At 43.6% G+C, this 20,585-nt stretch overlaps 1 protein-coding gene across 1 annotated transcript in view; it reads right to left on the bottom strand.

Moving 5' to 3' along the window:
- The window catches only part of LOC309331834 (uncharacterized protein), a gene marked incomplete at both ends in the record, with an annotated part of 114,822 nt that extends 94,349 nt beyond the window's left edge, over positions 1 to 20,473 (bottom strand). Inside the window, 4 exons of the mRNA XM_081844340.1 lie at positions 16,405 to 16,509; positions 17,262 to 17,357; positions 19,088 to 19,207; positions 20,333 to 20,473. Coding sequence (XP_081700466.1) covers positions 16,405 to 16,509; positions 17,262 to 17,357; positions 19,088 to 19,207; positions 20,333 to 20,473 — 462 coding nt within the window. The remainder of the gene's footprint in view (positions 1 to 16,404; positions 16,510 to 17,261; positions 17,358 to 19,087; positions 19,208 to 20,332) is intronic.
- Between the last annotated feature and the right edge of the window lie 112 nt (positions 20,474 to 20,585).

The raw sequence follows: 20,585 nt of genomic DNA, 5'->3' as shown, positions 1-20,585 counted from the left end.
CCTTCACGTTGTCTGCGAGGTGAAGGGACAAGAGCGCCACCAGCTGTCCAAGAAGGGGGAAATCCTGGGATACCTAAGAAGTGGAGAGAGAGAGATGCACAGTCAGCCCTTGTCCCACAGAGCCCAGCAAGAGAAAACCGTCTGGCATGCTTTCAGAAGAAGAAGAAGAAGAGTTTGGATTTGATTTATTTATTTTTTAATGGATTTTTATTAAGATTTTAAAGGTTAGAAAAAAAAGATAAACAAATATCAATTTAATCAAAAAACAAAAACAAAACAGACAATTAAAAAAAACAAATCAAACCTTTACATAACTGTCAGAGCTGCCTCTAGGTCCCAGCTCACAGAGGACCAACGCCAGGCTGATGTTATGTACAAAAGTCTTTATTGAAGTTTAATTTCCATTTCAAAGCCAGGGCGTGCAGCCCTACGTCTAGACTCTAGATCGGCGAAGTCCCGTCTGAGTCTCCGCCCCTTCCACACCAGTTTAAGATCCTAGCACTGCTCCACCTCCTGCGCTGCACTCTTCTCCTCTGGGTCCTCCTGCCCGCTGGGGCATTGCCCTTTCTGGACTCTTCCGACGCTGAGTCGCTTAGCTCCTCCCCCTGCCTCCGGCGTGCTTTAGGACCCGGTTCCCAATCCTCACTCTCTGCTGTCCCGCGCTCCTGTACATTTGAACTTGCTTCTCGCGCCAACCCAGTGACCTTTCTCCTAACCATTACACTACCACAATAACTGTCAGGGGCTCAGGAGCAGAGGCACAGGGGAGAGAGGAAATGGAGAGCGAAGGGGAAGAATCGGAGGGCAGCGTAGGGGAGTATGAAAGTGGCCCGAGAGATTCCATGAGCTTCTCCAGCGAATCAGAAGATTCCCAGAGGGGGGCGCCGATGGCCAGTGCAAGGGGGGTCCCAGGGGGGACACACCAGAAGCAAGGGGCCAGCGGGGACTCCCAAAGCAGCAGCGGGAGATCAGGACCAGCTCCTCCACCAGAGCGTGGTTTGGGGAAAGAGTCCCATGTATCAGGGCCAGCTTCTCCTCCAGCAGGGAGAGAAGATGAATCAGGGCTGGCCACGCCTCTATCGCAGAGTGAGGGAACGGAGGGGAAGTCAGGTCCAGCTAGCCTCTCCGAAGGGGGAAGCAGTGACAGGAGCAGTGTAACGGTCAGGAGGAAGGTTGCCAGCTGGGCGCGCGCGCCAAGTGCGAATGTACAGGCGCGCGGAACAGCAGGAAACCCGGATTGGGAACCAGGTCCTAAAGCTCGCCGGAGGGAGGGGGAAGACTCAGGGGACTCAGCGTCAGAAGAGTCTAGAAAGGGCGAGACCCCAGCGGACAGGCGGGCCCAGAGGAGAAAAGAGCAAAGGAAGAGGTGGAGCAAGGCTAGAGTCTTAAACTGGTGTCGGGGGGAAGGAGATTCAGACGGAGCTTCAGCGGTCTAGAGTTTGAGACGTAGAGCTACGCGCCGCGGCTTTGAAATCGAAACTGAACTTCAATAAAGACTTTTGTATATAACAACGAACTGGCGTTGGTCCTTTGTGAGCTGGGACCTCGGGCAGCTCTGACAATAACTTTCTTTCCTTTACTTATTTCCTTGACTTCCTCACACCTCCCTTTTTTGTATTCTAGTTCAATTAGATATTTCAGCAAATCCTTTCCATCTTCGTTTTTATCCTAATAATTTATCTTAACATACTATAATTTTACATTCTCTTCTTTCACCAATTAACAATCCATTTTTACTTAGACCTTTATATCATTTCTGCTAAAACCACATAACTTCATTCCAACATCCTTCTAACATTCCTTAATTTTACAATGTTTCTGTAGATAAACTTTAAATTTCTTCCAATCTTCTTCCACCAACTCTTCTCCTTGGTCTCGGATTCTGCCAGTCATTTCTGCCAGTTCCATATAGTCCATCACCTTCATCTGCCATTCTTCCCAGGTGGGTAGACCTTGTGTCTTCCAATATTTTGCAATGAGTATTCTTGCTGCTGTTGTGGCATACATAAAGAAAGTTCTATCCTTCTTTGACACCAATTGGCCAACCATGCCCAGGAGAAAGGCCTCTGGTTTCTTCTGAAAGGTATACTTAAATACCTTTTCATTTCATTATAGATCATCTCCCAGAAAGTCTTAATCCTTGGGCATGTCCACCAAAGGTGAAAAAATGTACCCTCAGTCTCTTTACATTTCCAACATTTATTATCGGGCAAATGATAAATTTTTGCAAGCTTGACTGGTGTCATGTACCACCTGTAAATCATTTTCATTATGTTTTCTCTTAGGGCATTACATGCCGTGAATTTCATGCCTGTGGTCCATAACTGTTCCCAGGCAGCCATCATAATGTTATGTCCAACATCTTGTGCCCATTTAATCATAGCAGATTTCATTTCATCCTGAGTATTCCATTTCAACAGCAAGTTATACATTCTTGACAAATTCTTAGTTTTAGGATCTAACAGTTCTGTTTCCAATTTTGATTTTTCCACCAGAAAGCCAATTTTCTTATCCAAATTGTAAGCCTCCATTATTTGGTAATAATGAAGCCAGTCTCGTACTTTGTTTTTTAGTTTTTCAAAACTCTGCAGTTTTAATCTGTCCCCTTCTTGTTCCAAAATTTCCCAATATTTCGGCCAATTGGCCTCCATATTGAGCTTTTTCTGAGCCTTTGCTTCCATTGGTGACAACCACCTTGGAGTTTTGTTTTCAAGCAAATCCTTATATCTTATCCAGACATTAAACAGTGCTTTCCTGACAATATGGTTTTTAAACGCTTTATGTGCTTTGACCTTGTCATACCACAGATATGCATGCCACCCAAATACATTATTAAACTATTAAACATTATTAAACCTTCCTCTTCCTAGCTGTACAGCTGGAGAACCAGGCACAAATACAGTATGTGAGAATGCTCTCTCCCATCTTTGGAAGAACTGTACGGTTCCCGTTGTCTTAGGAAAGCAAACAACATCCTGCAGGATTCATCTCACCCGGGATACAGTCTGTTTGCACTACTGCCTTCTGGCAGGAGATATAGAAACATCAAGTCAAGGACAAATAGACTGAAAAATAGTTTCTATCCAAGAGCTGTGGCCTTTTTGAATGCTGTAACTCGATAGTGTGACCTGGAAGTTTGATGGGTGTGGGTGTGGGTGTGGCTGGAATGTGGTTTGTTTGGTTGTTGTTGCTGTTTTGCTTTTGTTGTTTTTTTAAGGGATGGCATCCAATTTCGTTGCACTGTGCAATGTTGCACTTGTGTAATGACAATAAAGAATCTATCTATCTATCTATCTATCTATCTATCTATCTATCTATCTATCTAAAACCTTCTAGGTCCAAAATGTCTATGTTTTCAAGAAGCAGCCATTCTCTCAGCCAACAAAATGCGGCTGATTCATAATAAAGCTTAAGGTCTGGCAGGGCAAATCCACCTCTTTCTTTAGCATCAGTTAGTATCTTAAATTTCTTGCCCTGCCAGACAAATCTAGAGATATCTTTCTGCCACTTCTTGAAACAATCCATTTTGTCCAAAATTTGCAGTGTTTGAAACAAAAACACCATCCTTGGCAATACATTCATTTTTATCGCAGCAATTCAGCCTAGCAATGATAACTTCAAATTTGTCCATATTTCTAGATCCTTTTTCACTTCCGTCCAACATTTTTCATAATTATCTTTAAATAAATTCACATTCTTAGCAGTCATGTTAACCCCTAAGTATTTCACTTTCTTAACCAATGTTAATCCTGTCTCCTTCTGAAACTTCTCTCTCTCAATCACTGTTAGATTTTTCTCTAAAACCTTAGTTTTCAACTTATTCAACTTAAATCCTGCGAGCGGTTGCCGAACAACTCCAGGCACGCCTGGAAGAAGCGGACCATTTGGATCCCTTCCAGTCGGGATTCAGGCCTCATCATGGGACTGAAACTGCCTTGGTCGCACTGGTTGATGATCTCCGGCGGGCTAGGGACAAAGGTGAGAGCTGTTTCCTAGTTCTGCTGGATCTCTCAGCGGCGTTTGATACCATCGACCATAACATCCTTCTGGACCGTCTTGAGGGGCTGGGAGCTGGGGGCACTGTCATACAGTGGTTCCGCTCCTTCCTCCTGGGCCGTGTTCAGAAAGTGGTGGGGGGGGATGAGTGTTCAGACCCCTGGGCTCTCACTTGTGGGGTGCCTCAGGGTTCTGTCCTCTCCCCCATGCTTTTCAACATTTACATGCAGCCGCTGGGAGAGATCATCAGGAGGTTTGGGCTGGGTGTTCATCAGTATGCGGATGATACCCAGCTCTACCTCTCTTTTAAATCAGAACCAGTGAGGGCGGTGAAGGTCCTGTGTGAGTGTCTGGAGGCGGTTGGAGGATGGATGGCGGCTAACAGATTGAGGTTGAATCCTGACAAGACAGAAGTACTGTTTTTGGGGGACAGGAGGCGGGCAGGTGTGGAGGATTCCCTGGTCCTGAATGGGGTAATTGTGCCCCTGAAGGACCAGGTGCGCAGCCTGGGAGTCATTTTGGACTCACAGCTGTCCATGGAGGCACAGGTTAAATCTGTGTCCAGGGCAGCTGTGTACCAGCTCCATCTGGTACGCAGGCTGAGACCCTATCTGCCTGCGGACTGCCTCGCCAGAGTGGTGCATGCTCTGGTTATCTCCCGCTTGGACTACTGCAATGCACTCTACGTGGGGCTACCTTTGAAGGTGACTCGGAAACTACAACTAATCCAGAATGCGGCAGCTAGACTGGTGACTGGGAGCGGCCGCCGAGACCATATAACACCGGTCTTGAAAGACCTACATTGGCTCCCAGTATGTTTCCAAGCACAATTCAAAGTGTTGGTGCTGACCTTTAAAGCCCTAAACGGCCTCGGTCCAGTATACCTGAAGGAGCGTCTCCACCCCCATCATTCTGCCCGGACGCTGAGGTCCAGCGCCGAGGGCCTTCTGGCGGTTCCCTCATTGCGAGAAGCAAAGCTACAGGGAACCAGGCAGAGGGCCTTCTCGGTAGTGGCCCCCGCCCTGTGGAACGCCCTTCCAGCAGATGTCAAAGCGATAAACAACTACCTGACATTCAGAAGACATCTTAAGGCAGCCCTGTTCAGGGAAGTTTTTAACGTGTGATATTTTACTGTATTTTTGGTTTTTATGGAAGCCGCCCGGAGTGGCTGGGGAGGCCCAGCCAGATGGGCGGGGTATAAATAATAAATTATTATTATTATTATTATTATTAACATGACCAAATTCTTGAATCAATTCCAATACTCTTTTGGTACTAGATTCTGGCTCCTGTAGTGTCAATACCAAATCATCAGCAAATGCTTTCAATTTGTACTGTTTAGCTCTGACTTGTATACCTTTAATCAATTGGTCCTTTCTAATCATATTAAGCAGAACCTCCAGGACCGATATAAAAAGCAATGGAGAGATTGGGCAACCTTGTTGTGTTCCTTTCTCAATCTTAAACTCCTCTGTGACTACATTGTTTACAATTAATTTAGCTTTTTGTTCTGAATAGATTGCACCTATACCATTTTCAAAACCTTGACCTACCCCCATTCCCTGTAAATTTTTCTTCATGAAACTCCAAGAAATATTGTCAAAGGCTTTCTCCGCGTCCACAAATATCAAAACTGCTTTGGTGTTAATATTCACTTGTAATTTTTCTAAAATGTTAATTATATTCCTCGTATTGTCAGACAAGTGTCTCCCCGGGAGAAAGCCCACTTGATCTTTATGGATTTCTTCTACTAGTACCTTTTTTTAGTCTTTTAGCCATAATATCAGCAAAAATTTTGTAATCCACATTGAGCAAAGATATGGGGCGGTAGTTCTTAAGCTGTGTCTTCTCAGACTCTGTTTTCGGTATAAGTGTAATATAAGCTTCCTTCCACGACTCTGGTGCCTTTTTCCCTTCCAGTATTTCATTGCAAACTTCCTTTAAAGGCTGTACTAGCCATTCTTTCAAGGATCTATAATATCTTGAAGTGAAACCATCCAGCCCTGGGGATTTGCCCAATTGCATGTTCTGAATGGCTCCTTCTACCTCCTGTTCTGTTATTTTATAATTCAACATTAGCTTATTTTCTTGAGAGATTTTTTGTAATCCATTTATTTTCAAAAATCGATCAATGTCCATTTCTTTCTGAGTCTCCTGTGTATATAGATGTTTAAATACCTCTGAAAGCACTTCCTGATCTCCACTGGATTCTGTATATTCTTTCCCTCCACTTCCAAATTAGTAATAGTATTAAGTTTTTGTCTTTTTTTCATTTGCCAAGCCAGCAGTTTCCCACATTTATTTGCCGATTCAAATGTCTTCGGTCTCATCTGTTTGATCTTCCATTCTATTTCCTGATTCATCAATTTCATTTTGCATAAAGTATTACTCCTCTTTTCTTAACTTTGTCTGATGAAATAAATTCATGTCCCAATCTTTTATTGCTCAATATCTTCCTGTGTAGCCTTATCACATGTGTTTCTTGTAGACAAATCAAATCCAATTGTTCTTTTTTTAATAAATGAAAGACTCTCGCCTTTTTTCCGGGGAGTTGAGTCCATTCACATTCCAGCTTAATACTTGCAGTGCCATGATGTAGTTACTCTGCTTCTCCTCCAACAGCACTTAGTACTTTATCTATTTCTGTCAGTGGTGTTGATTTCCCTCTTTTTGGTGAACTTCTGTCCAAAACTCCTGGCTCTTTTCCAAGTTCTTTCTGCAGATCTTCTCCATGGTTTCCCCAAAACTTATCTTTTTCCTCCACTGATCTTATCTTTATCTTTCTTCCTTTAAAGCTAAAGAATAGGCCTTGGGGAAATTCCCACCTGAAGATGATTTTGTTCCTTCTCAACAGGGCAACCAAATCTCCAAAGTTGGACCTAGGATCCAAAAGATGTTGTCAGGGACCTGACATTGGAGCGTGAGGTGGAGGCTGGGCTCCAAAGCGATGCAGGAGAGGGGACCAGCAGGAGGGAAGGAATTCAACGTAACACCAATAGAGAAGGGAGGGAGATGGAGGATTCAGAGAGAGGTCTCCGGGACCCTTCATCTGAGACCAGTGGAGAGAGCACGGGCACGCCTCTGCCCACTCCTTCCTTGCACAGAAGAGTCCCACGCAGGGAGATAGGCGGAGACTTGGCGTCAAACAGCTCTTATGCTGGAAGAGGTTCAAGAAACGCCCACTGACGGATTCTGCAAGCGACTGAACGGCCACGGAGTGAGGGCTTTCAGCCAAAAGCATGGTTAGCCAGGCAATCTAGCCAAAAGTGACGGCAACTTACGCACAAGTAACCCCTTATAACCATTACAGATGTTTCGGTATATCTTTAAAGATTTCCACTCTTGACTGCAGAATTGTCAAAGAATTCTGAAAGTACAGACCCAAAATTTTATCTCTCTCTTCTTTAGATCGGAGAGTAATCAGACAGTCCCTTATTTTATTCTTGTTTCCTCCTCTTCCAAGTCTGAAGGCCCTCACGATTTTGAATTCTTCTTGTTTCAAATCCAACTTCCAGAACTCTGCAAATTCTATCAAACTGCCCTTCTCTAATTCAGGTACAGCTCTAATCCTTAAATTCGTCTGTTTTTCCTTAAGTTCAATCATAGAAAGTGTCAATTTATGGTCCTCAATTTGCCTCTGTAGATCTGGGACTTTCTCTGTTTCCAATTGTGTTATCTTAAATTCCACAGCAGCAGCTTTTTCCTTAGCTTCATCTGCAGTCTGTCGGATCAAAGTAGATTCCTGCAACAATTTCTGAATAGATTCTGTATTAGTGTTCACCTTTTGTCCCAAGCTATTTAAGCTTTCTGTATTTAAGTCAATTTTAGTGGTTGCTGCGTCTACCTTCACTTTTGCCTCGTCCACTGTCATCTTTGTCTCTTCAACCGTCTTATTTGTCTCTTCGACCCTCTTATTAAGTTGCTCCAAAGATTCATTAATCTTGGCCAGTGCAATCACTAAAACATCTTCTGATGACATTCCACTAGGCTTAGATTGTGTTGGTACAGTCGCAGATGGGGTAGGGAGACCAACGGCTGATGGTCTTCACTGCCAAATCTTCCCAGACCTTGTTGTTTTGTCTGGGAATGACGAGTCTACTTTTTCTTTCCCATGTGCCATAACACTACACAGTTTCTCTTTGCAAGTGGAAAATTCCCCTAGTATCGATTTCAGAAACTTCCTCTAGGTGGAAACAGTTGCAATAGTCCAAAATGACACCTTTTAAACTCAAATAAAAAAAATAAACACTTCCAATTTTTTGTTACTTTCCAGTTACTTTCCCTCCTTTTTAAGAGCAGAAGAGGACAACTAACCACAATGTATCTCTCTTGCTGAGCTAGCTGTCAGCAAGTCGTCTATTCACAGTTAATACGCAGTTCAAAGCACAACAGTCTTTGTCTATTGGCAGCCCGTTCCCAAGTTTTGAGCGGTGGATTTTAACTTCTTTCCCTCTCTCTTGCAGGTATATATAGTCCAAAACTCCCCCCTCCTTCCCCTGCTTCCTGGGGGGGGGGTTGATACTTTTTGTGTTAGGAAATTAATCCTTTCCAGTCGGATTTCCAAAACTTTAGCTTGTAGTCTCTTTGCTTTGATCTATTTACAAAAGCGGAAGGCGGACTTCCTGTTTAAACCTCCCCGCATCGGTGCCAAATTAAGTCTTTTTCATCCTTTTATACTTCCAATTTTTCCTATTCACGGGTAGTTGCTTTTGAGGTCGAATTGTCACAGGAAGAAGTCAGCGCTCTCCGGTAACGGCTGTGCGGCTTCGCTCCAAGGAAAAAGCAGTTGATTCACAGCACCGTGCCGCTCACCCTGCTTCGCTCCGGAACCGTAATCGGTATTCCCTGCGAATTGGGGGGGCCCAAAAGTTGCCCACCGAATCCCACGCTCACAGGCTTCTCCCGCCTGTGATTTTTGAAGGGTCTCCACTTCGCCGTAGCGGTACAGACCCGATTTCCTCGAGGCAGATCCTCCTAGTCAGAAGGATTCCGCCATTACCGATGGCGCTAACCCGAAAGTCCCCAAGAGTTTGGATTTGATATCCCGCCTTTTTCTCCCTTTAAGGAGTCTCAAAGCGGCTAACATTCTCCTTTCCCTTCCTCCCCCACAACAAACACTCTGTGAGGTGACTGGGGCTGAGAGACTTCAAAGAAGTGTGACTGGCCCAAGGTCACCCAGCAGCTGCATGTGGAGGAGCGGAGACGTGAACCCGGTTCCCCAGATTAGGAGACTACCACTCTTAACCACTACACCACACTGGCTCTCAGTCGGCAAAGGTGGCAGAGGGGCACAGGGCAAGAGAGCTGTGCTTAGGTGGCCCACCCTAGGCTTGCCCCAGGGCTTTTTCCCCAGCCAGAACTCACTGGAACTCAGTTCTGGCTGTTGAATGGTTGAATGTTGAATGGTTGAATGTTGAATGGCTGTGTCAGCATTTGGGTGTAGTATATAAGGAGCAGCACCTAGCTCTCCCATTACCCTGGGGGATTGGTTGGTGGTTGGGTCTGGTTTGTTGTTGATGTATTTAGTGTTTTTGTTTTTGTTATTAAAACCTTGTTTAAGTTATTTTTGAGTCCTTTTTTAATGCATGGTCTCCCCAGCAAGCTCTCTGCAGTGCTACTATACTGCAAATAGCTAACATCTTTGGTTATGGGCCCAGCTGCTGAGTGGATGACTGCCTTATTTTGGACTCTGAGAAAGCTTTGAAAACTCCTTCTCCTGCTAGTGTAGTTTCTGTGGGTCTGGAAGAGTTCCAGAATGGTTGACCGGGTTCCAGAAGCTGAGAAGGCTCTGGTGTTCCCACAGCTAACAGATGAGAACTATAGTTTATGGTCTTTTCGGGTGGAGGCGCTTTTGACCTCTAGAGAAGTATGGACCTATGTAACTGATGACCCTCCTGACCCTGTAACTAATGCTTGGTCGAAAGGAGATGCAAAAGCCAGGGCAATAATTAATTTGGCAGTCAGTGACCAGCAAGTAGTCTATATAAGAAATAAGAAAACTGCCAAAGAAATGTGGGACAGTCTTGCAGCAGTGCATATTAGAAAAGAGTCAGTGTCTGCATTGACGTTTTTCAAGCAGCTGTACCAGACCAAGTTGCAGCCTGGTAGTGATTTGGCAGCACACTTGAGACGTCTGGAGGCAATACACTGCGAATTAATTCGAAGGGACATGGAGATACCTTATATTCAGTATGTTTTTATCATTCTTTCTTCCCTTAATGAGGACTTTGATGGTGTAGCTAGCCAGATATCTGCCGTTCCACCAGCACAATTAACCGTGGAAGGGGTAACGGCATGATTAGCGGACTTCCGGGTTAGCGCCATCGACAATGGCAGCATTCCTCTGACTGAGAGGAACCCGCTCCGTGGAATTCGGGTCGTACCGCCGCGGCGAAGGCGGAGACCCTTTAGAAATCCCAGGTGGATGAAGCCTGGGAACGTGGGATTCGGTTGACACCAGGAGCGCTCCCCTACCCACAGGGAAACCCCTTTTCGGGGGTTCCGAAGTGACGTGGGGTGAGCAGCGCGGTGTTTTGAATCGACCGCTATTTTTACGGAGTGAAGCCGCGTAGCCGTTGCCAGAGCGCGCTGACTTTTTCTTGTGGACAAATGGATTTTAAACAACAACCCGTGAGTAGAACGGAAATTGGAATTCTAAAGTATTTAAAGTTTTTTTTTTTTAAAAAAAATAATTGGTACCGATCAGGGAAGGTCCAAACAGGAAGTCCGCCTCCCCTTTCTGTAAATAAACTGAAGCAAAGAACCAGTTAACTAAGGTCGTGGAGAGTTTTGTGTAAAGGACCTAAATTCCATTGATTGAAACTATCATCAATATCTTTTTTGAAAGCAGGGGAACCTGCAGGAGAAGGTTAAAATCCGTGAAATTGAAGTGCCACATCCCCAGACCCGGGAGTGGTCTGTGTGAGCCCGTTGACAGTGATTTGACAGCTGTCAAGTTAGCTGTTAGGATACAAAAGAAGGACTTTGTTTCTACTGCCTGTTTTTGTTACAACTTTATGTTTAAAAGGAAGAAAGGAACTGTTATAATTCAATGTATGGGACCTTTGGGTCTGTGCTGGAAGGAGTGAAAAAGAATTTGAATCCCTCTAGAGGGAGCTTTGGGTTATTGTCGTAAGGATGCAGCTAAAGATAAAAGCCTTGAGAAACTAGTTTTTGACCTTGGACTATTTAAGTATGGCTGTTAGGAAGGAAATCGAGTGTGAACTGAACAGGACATTTTATCTCTTGGGAAAGCTGCAAGACCAGATAAATGTTATGGCTACTAACGTGGTAATCTTGGAAACAAAAGTAGGTTTTGGCAAAGAAGTGGACAAGAACCAAGCACAGGAACCTCTTTCAACTGAACAAATTGAAACATTTGAAAAGGAGAATCTTGTTGTGAGCAAAGTGAGGAAAGGGGGAGCCGTAACCCTACAGAGGCCAATAGTGGATTACTACTTGAGGCCCTACATGATGACAACTAGGAGAAGTAAATATTTGGAGATGGAAGCCTGGTTTGGCCTGGAAGATGAAAGATGGAGAGATCACCCTATGTGGAGATCAAATGACCTTTGGAATATAAATCCGAGCCAGGTGGAGATTGGAAGATTGGAGCTTTGGGGGCCTTTGGATTTGAAAAGAGTGTGAAACAAGATTTGGAATACTTTATAGGCCCTACTTTTAACTATGGAAGTTTGGCAGGAAGTAATATGATGACTGTTGGGTTGGGGCTTCCCCAAGATCTGATTTTCAACATTAAAGACTATCAAAAAGACTGGCAGAGGGGACAGACTTAAGAGCCTCGGATTTAAGATCTCCGGGCTGATGGTTTTCTGAGATTAATGGAACTATTGAGGGGCTGAAACCGGGGAGGGGATTTGGTGAAAGAAAATTGGGAATCTAAAGTATATATAATATAAATTTGTTTTTTTTAAAATGAGAGATGGGAAAATCGCGGAATTGAATTTTTTCTTTGACCTTAGGGGAAATGTCTTAAGAATAAGTACAGATATATAAGTTTTAATGGGAAATAAGATTAAACAAAGTTAAAGTGGATGATAACTTGGTGAAGGAAAGAATGGAAAATTACAGTATATTAAGATAAGATATGAGGATAAAATTAAGATCAAGGATGTGTTGAAATATTTATATGAATTAAAATATAAAGAGGGGAAGTATAGTATGTTAAGATAAACTATTAGGATAAAAACAAGGTTGGAAGGATTTGCTAGAATATCTAACAGAATTAGAATACAAAAATGGGAGGCACGAGGAAGTCAAGGAAATAAGTGATTGCAACTAAGCGAGTTAAAGGTTTGATTTGCTTTTTTTCTTTTTTTTCTTTTTACCTTTGTTTTTTATCTTTCTTTTTTCTGTATTTTGATATATGTATTTTTTTTATTCTTATTTTCTTTTTTGACTGTATTTTTTCTTATTTTTTTGTAACCTTTAAAATCTTAATAAAAAATTATTTAAAAAAAATAACGGCACGATTAATGGGCGAGTTGGATAGAAGGGAGGCTTGTGCCATAAGCACTCCTATTTCCAGAAACAATGAGGAACGCCATATGCAAACTTGTGTTGATACGACTGCATTTAAAGCTGCAAAGCGTTGTTGGTTCTGCAATAAGCAGGGACATTTTGCAAAGGACTGCAGATCCAAAAGAAAGCAAAGTACTCCCAAGTCTGTTTCTGTTCGTCAGTCACAGTCATCAGCCCAGCAGCCGACATTGTACCGTAAAGACAGAAACGAGCCGCGAGCTTTTCATGCTCGGACTACAGATCGTAAAAGAATTAAAGGTGCCAAGTGGAAGTTTTTTATTGTGGACTCAGGAGCATCTCAGCACATTTGCAACAATCGAAGCTTGTTTATTTCTTTCGAAGAGGAAATTGGTAATGTACATTTAGCCAATTCACAAGTCTTGCAGTCGCTTGGCAGGGGTACTATTAAACTTGACTCTTTAAACATTACGATAGCGAACTGCATTTACTGCCCGTCAGTGGACAATTTATTGTCAGTAAGAAGTTTTGCTCGTCAAGGCATAACTGTGCGTTTCTTAAAGTCAATGTGTGAGTTTTTCAATGGGAACAAATGTCTATTGTATGCCCGGGACTCTGATTATATAGACTGTATTTTCACACCTACTCCCAATCGCCTATAAATTGCAGAGCAGCACAGTCAAGCCAGGGGTTGAGGAGTGTAAGGCCACATTCCGGGTGTGTCCATGAAGCACACAGAATTCTGGGACACCTGAATTTTGCTGATGTGATTAAGACAAAGAATATTGTTAATGGCCTAAACTTAAAACCATGTAAATTCTTTATGCAATGTCTATCCTGTTGCAAGAATAAGATTAAGGTTGCACGCAAGGGTAGGTGCTCAGATAGGAAAATAACTGAGCCATTTGAGCATGTACATTGTGATTTAGTTGGGCCACTCCCACCATCATTAGGAGGTTCTAAGTACTGGCTTACCCTGATAGACCAGTATAGTAGATATTGTTGGACTTATGCAATAGCTGAGAAGTCCCAAGCATTTGAGAAATACAGAGCTTTTTGCAACTGGGTAAAAAATGCATTTTAACAAACAAATTAAGTATCTGTTTTCTGACCGGGGCGGGGAATTTTCTTCTGAGGCACAGGGGCCTACTCACGAGTTATCTTGCCCCTGAAGTCCCTGGCAAAATGGGCTTGTTGAAGTTGTGCAGCATGACCTGCAGGCAGGGGTTAAAACTTATCTGTACGATGCTAATCTGCCCAAAGTCTTTTGGGCTGAAGCGCTCAATGCCTTTTGTTACGTTAGAAATTGCAGTTATCATTCTGGTTTAGATGTCACCCCCTATGAGAAGCTGTTTAAAAAACGCCCTAATCTGAAATACCTACGCATTTGGGATTCAGATGTAATTATGCATTATCCCGCTAAGCAGAAATTGGGTGAGTGTAGTGTTCTGAGAAAATTAATGGGCTACCAGAAGGGGGCGTACAGAATTTACATACCAGCAACTGGCAAATTTCATATTACCAGAAGCATGATACAAACTGTAAATTGGAATGGCGTTGCTGTTTTCCAAGATACTAACGGTATAAATGATACTGAGGAAGAAGAGGAAGCAGCAGCAGCAGCAGCAGCAGGAAATGGTGCTTCTGAATTAATGGAACAAGACAAAAAGCCTGTTGAATCTGATAATTTGTTTGATGATTTAAAGTCACAGGCACCCGAGGGGAGGTTAGATTCTCTTGAGTTTTCTGACCGTGATCTTAGCCTACAGGCACCTCTTCAGTCTGACAATGATGATTTACAACCTGAAACTAGTAGTTTACTTAGTCCCATTAAGTCTGAGGAGTCTGACTCTCCTTCCGGACTGAGACGTTCAGATAGAAAGAGACAGAAGCCACAACGTTTTGCAGATGAACTTTTAAATACTGTGTATGCCAATAAGGCGGTTTTTGAGCCAAAAAGCTACGATGATGTTCAGAATTTACCTAAGCACCAAGTAAATTGGTATAAAGCTATCAACTCTGAGATAGCTTCTTTAAAAGAGCATAACACCTGGTCTCTTGTACCACAAACCCCAGAAATGAGACTTATTGATTCAAAATGGGTTTAAGAAAATGCAAATGGGAAGGAAACGCCTATGGTATGTGGTTTCACCTTTACAGGTGAAGATAAGCCATTTCCTAACAAAACTTTGTATCGTTCTGCTATAGGCAAGCTAAATTTCATTCAAAGAATCTCAAGACCAGATATAACTTATGCTTTTCACTTTCTGGCAAAATTTGTGGAAAAGCCCACTACGCAATGTTTCTCTGCTCTTAAGAGAGTTTTAATGTACTTTAAACATACCAAACATTCTAGGTTGCAGTTTACATCATGTATTGACAAAGGTTTTGAAATTTTCTGCGATGCATCTCATGCAGTGGAACAAAATAATTGCAGGGGTGTGTCTGGTATGGTGTTTTGTTATAAAGGTTGTCCATTTGAATGGAAGTCCCAGACACAAACCATTATTTGTCTCTCCACAACAGAGAGTGAATTATGTGCATGCGTTCAGGCCACTTGTGATGTGGAATGGTATCTGCAAGTATTTGCAGACCTACAGATGAAAGTAACACTACTAGTAAGAGTTTACCTTGATTCCCAGAGTGGACTCGCTATCCTGTTTTCAGAGACCAATACGCAGCACACTAGAGTCTTAAGGTTACGTTTACAGTTTGTAAAGAAACTAATTGCTGATGAAATGATTGTATTTCAATATGTTCCAGGTGACAATCAAATTGCAGACATTTTTACTAAAGCACTTCCAAAGGTTACACATGAAAGACATGTACAAAATATGCTTTATGTTTTTGTTCCACAATGATGAACCACAGGGGAAATGTTGAATGGTTTCTTTAAATGTAAAGGTTCATCATTGTTCCACCAGTTGTGTATGTCTTTTTTTTTAAAAAAAATATTTTTTATTAACAATTTTTTGTAAATCACAATTCCAATAAAACAATACAATATCACATCTCTTAACATAGATCTTTTCACTGCTTTGGACTCCCTCACATCTCCCGCTCCTGCGTTCTTAGTTATAATTTTATTCAGCAAATTTGTCCCCTTGTTTTTAGTCTTCATAACTAATTTTCAATGTTATACCTCTAATTTTAACTATCATTTTATTCGAATCTTAAAAAGTTTAGATATAACCAACATATTCCAAAATTTTTATCATTTCTTAAATTTATCTTATCTTCATAATTCCCTTCCTTGAACTCAATGGTGCCAAGTTGTTTATACTCTAGCATCCTTCTTAACATTCATACAATTTACAATATTTTTGTAGGTAAATCTTAAATTTCTTCCAATCTTCTTCCACCGTCTCCTCTCCCAGGTCTCAGTTGTGTATGTCTTTAAGGGGCCAGAGCAAAATAACGAGACCCAGCTTTACAGCTGTGAAACATAGCAGGTGCTGAGTTGTATTGATTAAGCTGTGTCAGCATTTGGGTGTAGTATATAAGGAGCAGCACCTAGCTTTCCCATTACCCTGGGGGATGGGTTGGTGGTTGGGTCTGGTTTGTTGTTGGTGTATTTAGTGTATAAGGAGTTTTTGTTTTTGTTATTAAAATCTTGTTTAAGTTATTTTTGAGTCCCTTTTTATGCATTGTCTCCCCAGCAAGCTCTCTGCAGTGCTACTATACTGCAAAAAGCTAACACTGGCACCTCTCAGGTGGGCACTATTGCCATTATAAGAGAACAAGGGTGGTGAGTTCATGGTGAGTCCTGGCACCTCTTTTTCTAGAAAAATAGCACTGGCTGGCACCTTCCCCTGGAATGGCCATGCCATACAGCTTTCATCTAGTTCACACCTGAACTTTCCAACGCAATACGATTTGAAATTGCAGCATTAAGCCTTGGTCACTCACATCAAAGTCCAAATGCTCGGAGACATATTTCAGGAGTACGTTGGTGGTCTTGACTGCTCTTTGCCTCTCACTGATTTTTGTGGAGTCAATCCAGCCATTTGTGTGCTGCGGGAGAGAAATCATCGTCATCACATGGAAGGACAACCCTTAATCCAGGTTTGCAAATTCACAAAGCTTCATAGAGGGGACAAATTGCAAAAGGGGGTTGTTTTGTAAAGGAGAAAGTTTGCTGCAATTTGTTTATTATTATTAATAATAATAATAATAATAGCCCACCTTTTTCCCAGACAGGGACTCGAGGCAGCTTAGTAGAATTAGATATTAATTGGCTCTTGGGTTGCTTTTGCTTTATCATGCATTTTCTGTTCTGATTTTGTATTTTTATGTTGTGAACTGCCCTGCAATCTGTCATTGGTGTGTTTGTGTGTGTGATAATTACAACAATACAACATACACCTCACCACAGCCATAGCAATGGAATGCAGGAAGCATCCTTAGACCAAGCCCAGCCATTGATCCACAGGTAATGAGGACTGGCAGTTGGCCCTTTGGCCTTTCAGACAGAGAGCCTTTTCACAGCCCCACCTGGAGTGCTGAGGACTGAACCGGGGACCTTGGGCATGCAAGACAGATGCTCTGCCCCAAGCCACGGCCCTTCCCCACAGGCCATCAGCAGAGGACATATCTTGTGTGCCTTGCACAAGCATTGCTAGCAGAACAGAGGCCCACTTGACCATCAGCACCCACAACCAGCGAGTTGGCCACAGATGCCCCCCGTGCAATCATTTCAAGAGGGTCTGTCCTCCGGCATGGGAGCTGCTGCTACCCCTGCTCTGACACCTTGGGGACTCCCTTACCACTAATATCTTCTGCAGCGTCTCCAGAGAGGGGGCCTCCGACAGCAAGCTGGTGAGCATGTTGAGCCAGATGTCGATAGTTTCGTGATAACAGTCCTGGAAGGAGAGAAGCAAAAGCAGTTAGAAGCTGAAGACCCCCATGGAAATCCCATATGCTCTGGAGCCTTCTAGTCCAAATTCGTAACAAAGCTTATGCAGGGGTTCAAGCAAGGCACACAAAGAGTCATAAACATCAAACGTTTCTTGATGTATATAAGGTTACAGGTCATGCGATATAAAGATACAGGACTCCACACTGGGCTCAACTTCCTTGGGGTGTTCCAAGGCAGAGGGCCTTCTTGGTGGTGGGGCCCACCCCGTGGAACACCCTCCTATCAGATGTCAGAGAGATACATCATTATACTTCCATCTGAAGACATCTGAAGGCAGCCCTGCATAGGGAAGTTTTAAATATTTGATGTCTGGCTGTGTTTTAATTTGTTGGAAGCCGCCCAGAGTGGCTAGAGTAACCCAGTCAGATGGGCAGCATATAAACAAACAAGCAAACAAATAAAAATAAATGCAGCGTAGGAGGGAGGCATGAGAGTCACAAAATGCAGGCATGCAGGAATCATTCGTGGATGCATTCTAGCCAAAGGTGAAATGCAATAAATATGGAAACAGGATTAAAATCAAAAATATACACCCCAAGTCTCTGGCTGTTACATCATTGTGATGGGTCAAGTGTCTCGGGCAGCATTCTTTGCAGCTTACACGGCTCAGACTCTTTGCCCTCAAATCCTTTAACCTGGCAACCCCATTTTCCTCCAGAAGCAGAAGGTCCAGTCACCTGGCTCTGTGTTGCCGGCACGGAGCTCCCGGCTTTGACCTTCGTAACCTGCAATGATGGCAATTGGAAGACCTTCCTGGTGGTTTTTTGTAGCAGCTGAGACCGGAGCAGGGGGTCCATGCGTGGTCTCAAGGCACTGAAAAGAGAAAGAAGGGGAGAGAAAAGGATCAGCACCCAGCAGTCCATAAACCTGGTGAAGAAATATGTACTGTGTCTGGCCGTACTTACGTCATGCGAATGATCGTTTCCATTGCGGGCTGTAAGATGGTGAGTGATGCCATTGGCTCCTCTTTGATGACCTCCTGTGGTGGGGAAGCACACAGCATGTCAGGGAACTGGAGGCGCCATCCCTGCCACCACCACACCAAGCCCTGAGTTGTGCTCTCTATCCAGCCCACTTGACAACTTCTTTGCAATTGGCAAGTGGGTCCTCCTAGGGGAGGAGAGTGGGCTTCCTGGATCTGGGAATAAGATCCCTTTTTCTCCTGGGCAGAGCTCTACCGCATAAGAACAGCATAAGATCAGCCTTCTGGACCAGGCCAAGGGCCCATCTAGTCCAGCATCCTCACAGCATTCTCACAGTGGCCAACCAGACGTCTGTGAGAAACCAGGGAGCAGACCATGAGCCCAAGAGCCCTCTCCCCGCCTGTGGCTTCCAGCAACTATATTCAGAAACATTGCTTCCTTCCTCTGTGGAGGTAGAACATAGCAATCATGGCTGGGAGCCATTGACAGCCCTCTCCTCCTGGGAGAACCTAGCCTCTTTTACTTAGGCACTGGTGACATCCTACTGAGGTTGCCACAATGTAGGGCTGCCTTTCAAGTGGGTTTGGAAACTTGAGTTGGAGCAGAACGTGACCACCCAGAAATGGTTTGGGGCCAGATGATCAGAACATGCAACCCAGAGCTAGACCTACACAGCTATTTTTAAGAAAAAACGCTCTGAAAAGAAACCCCAGGAGATTCCCCCTCTTTTTTTCTTTTTCTTTTTACTCACTGTGATGCAGAAGGTGAGCTCGTCTTTGTGGGGGAAGGTGACATATCCCACATTCGATTGCACAAGCGCCTTGGTTGTTAGAGTTGCTGCCTTCATAAAGCTCTTCTTCAAAGCCTCATTCTGAAAGGAGAAGGGATTTTATAAAATTGAGTTTGAATCAAAATCACAAGGAAACATAAAGCCACACTGACCCTAATCCTAATTCTAATCCTTACCCTAACACTAACCCAATCCAAAAACAAAAAATTCCTTCCAGTAGCACCTTAAAGACCAACTAAGTTAGTTCTAGGTATGAGCTTTCGTGTGCATGCACACTTCTTCAGATACCAATCCAAAAATTAACCCTAACCCAGAAGTGGTCTTGTTAGATAGTTAAATTCATGTTAAATTGCTGTTTTAGGGTTTCTTTAAAAAAAGTCTGGAACAGATTAATCCATTTTGCATTACTTTCTATGGGAAAGCATGCCTTGGTTTGGAACGCTTTGGTTTCAGAATGGATTAAGTTTGAGAACCAAGGTACCGCTGTAATGCCCCATCTGGTCCTAAGTGTGGAGCCAGTATACACCCCAGTCTACAACCCTTCGGTGGATGAAGCCAAAAACCCTGCCCTAGGGCACAGTCTGAAGGCATGTGGTGCAAGGACCTTGATGGAGCTCAGGAGGTCTGCTCAGTGCCTGGATGGTGACCACGGGGGAAATGGTTGCACACCTCCTGGAGACGTATGACAGGAGAAAGGCAGAATATACCATATTTTTTCGAGTATAAGACACCCCCTATTTTGGGGGACTCCAAATTAAGAAAATGGGGGAAGGATTGCCCAGAGTTGCTGAGCTTTTCGGGGGTAGGATTACCCACAGTTGTTCAGCTATTTGGGGGAGGGGATTCCAAAAATTGCTCACCCGCTGAACCTATGCTGCCACTCACACATGTCGCAAAACCCACCTATTGTCTGTCCCTCGCCGGCAGAAACCGCCAATCGCCTTCCCAATTTCCGCAGCGACAGCCAATCAACACCACCCCTTGCTGCAGCCACCAATAACGCACACAATAGCTGTTGACTATCTCCGGCTTGCAGCGGCAACCAAACCCACGTCCCCCCAATGCACTCTCTGTGTATAAGATGACCCTCATTTTTAAACATCATTTTTTAATAATAATAATAAAAACCCTCGTCTTATACACGGAAAAGTATGGTATAGCTGAGAGAACAAACAACAGGAGTCCGTGTGATAATCAGAGCCATACCTTCCTGCTGTTCTGGAATTGGAAGAGGAGCTCCTCTGTGATGAGGTCTATAAAAAGGGGGAGGTCATCCTGCCGTGCCCCGGATGCCATTTGACCACAGCAAAGGATGACGGTGATACTGGCATTCGTCTCGCTGGTATTCTGGAGGGAAAGGATGGGGAAAGTGAGTTTGGGAACCTTAAGTGCAATTGGAGACAAATCACCATTTAGTTGGGACCTTTTAGCAGCTGGGAAAATATTAGTAGTCAGTAAG

This window comes from Podarcis erhardii, assembly GCF_964252035.2.
Source record: "Podarcis erhardii genome assembly, chromosome: 16".
NCBI classification, from domain to species: Eukaryota; Metazoa; Chordata; class Lepidosauria; order Squamata; family Lacertidae; genus Podarcis; species Podarcis erhardii.
The sequence above is the reverse complement of the archived record's forward strand: the minus strand, read 5'-3'. Positions and strand labels throughout refer to the sequence as shown.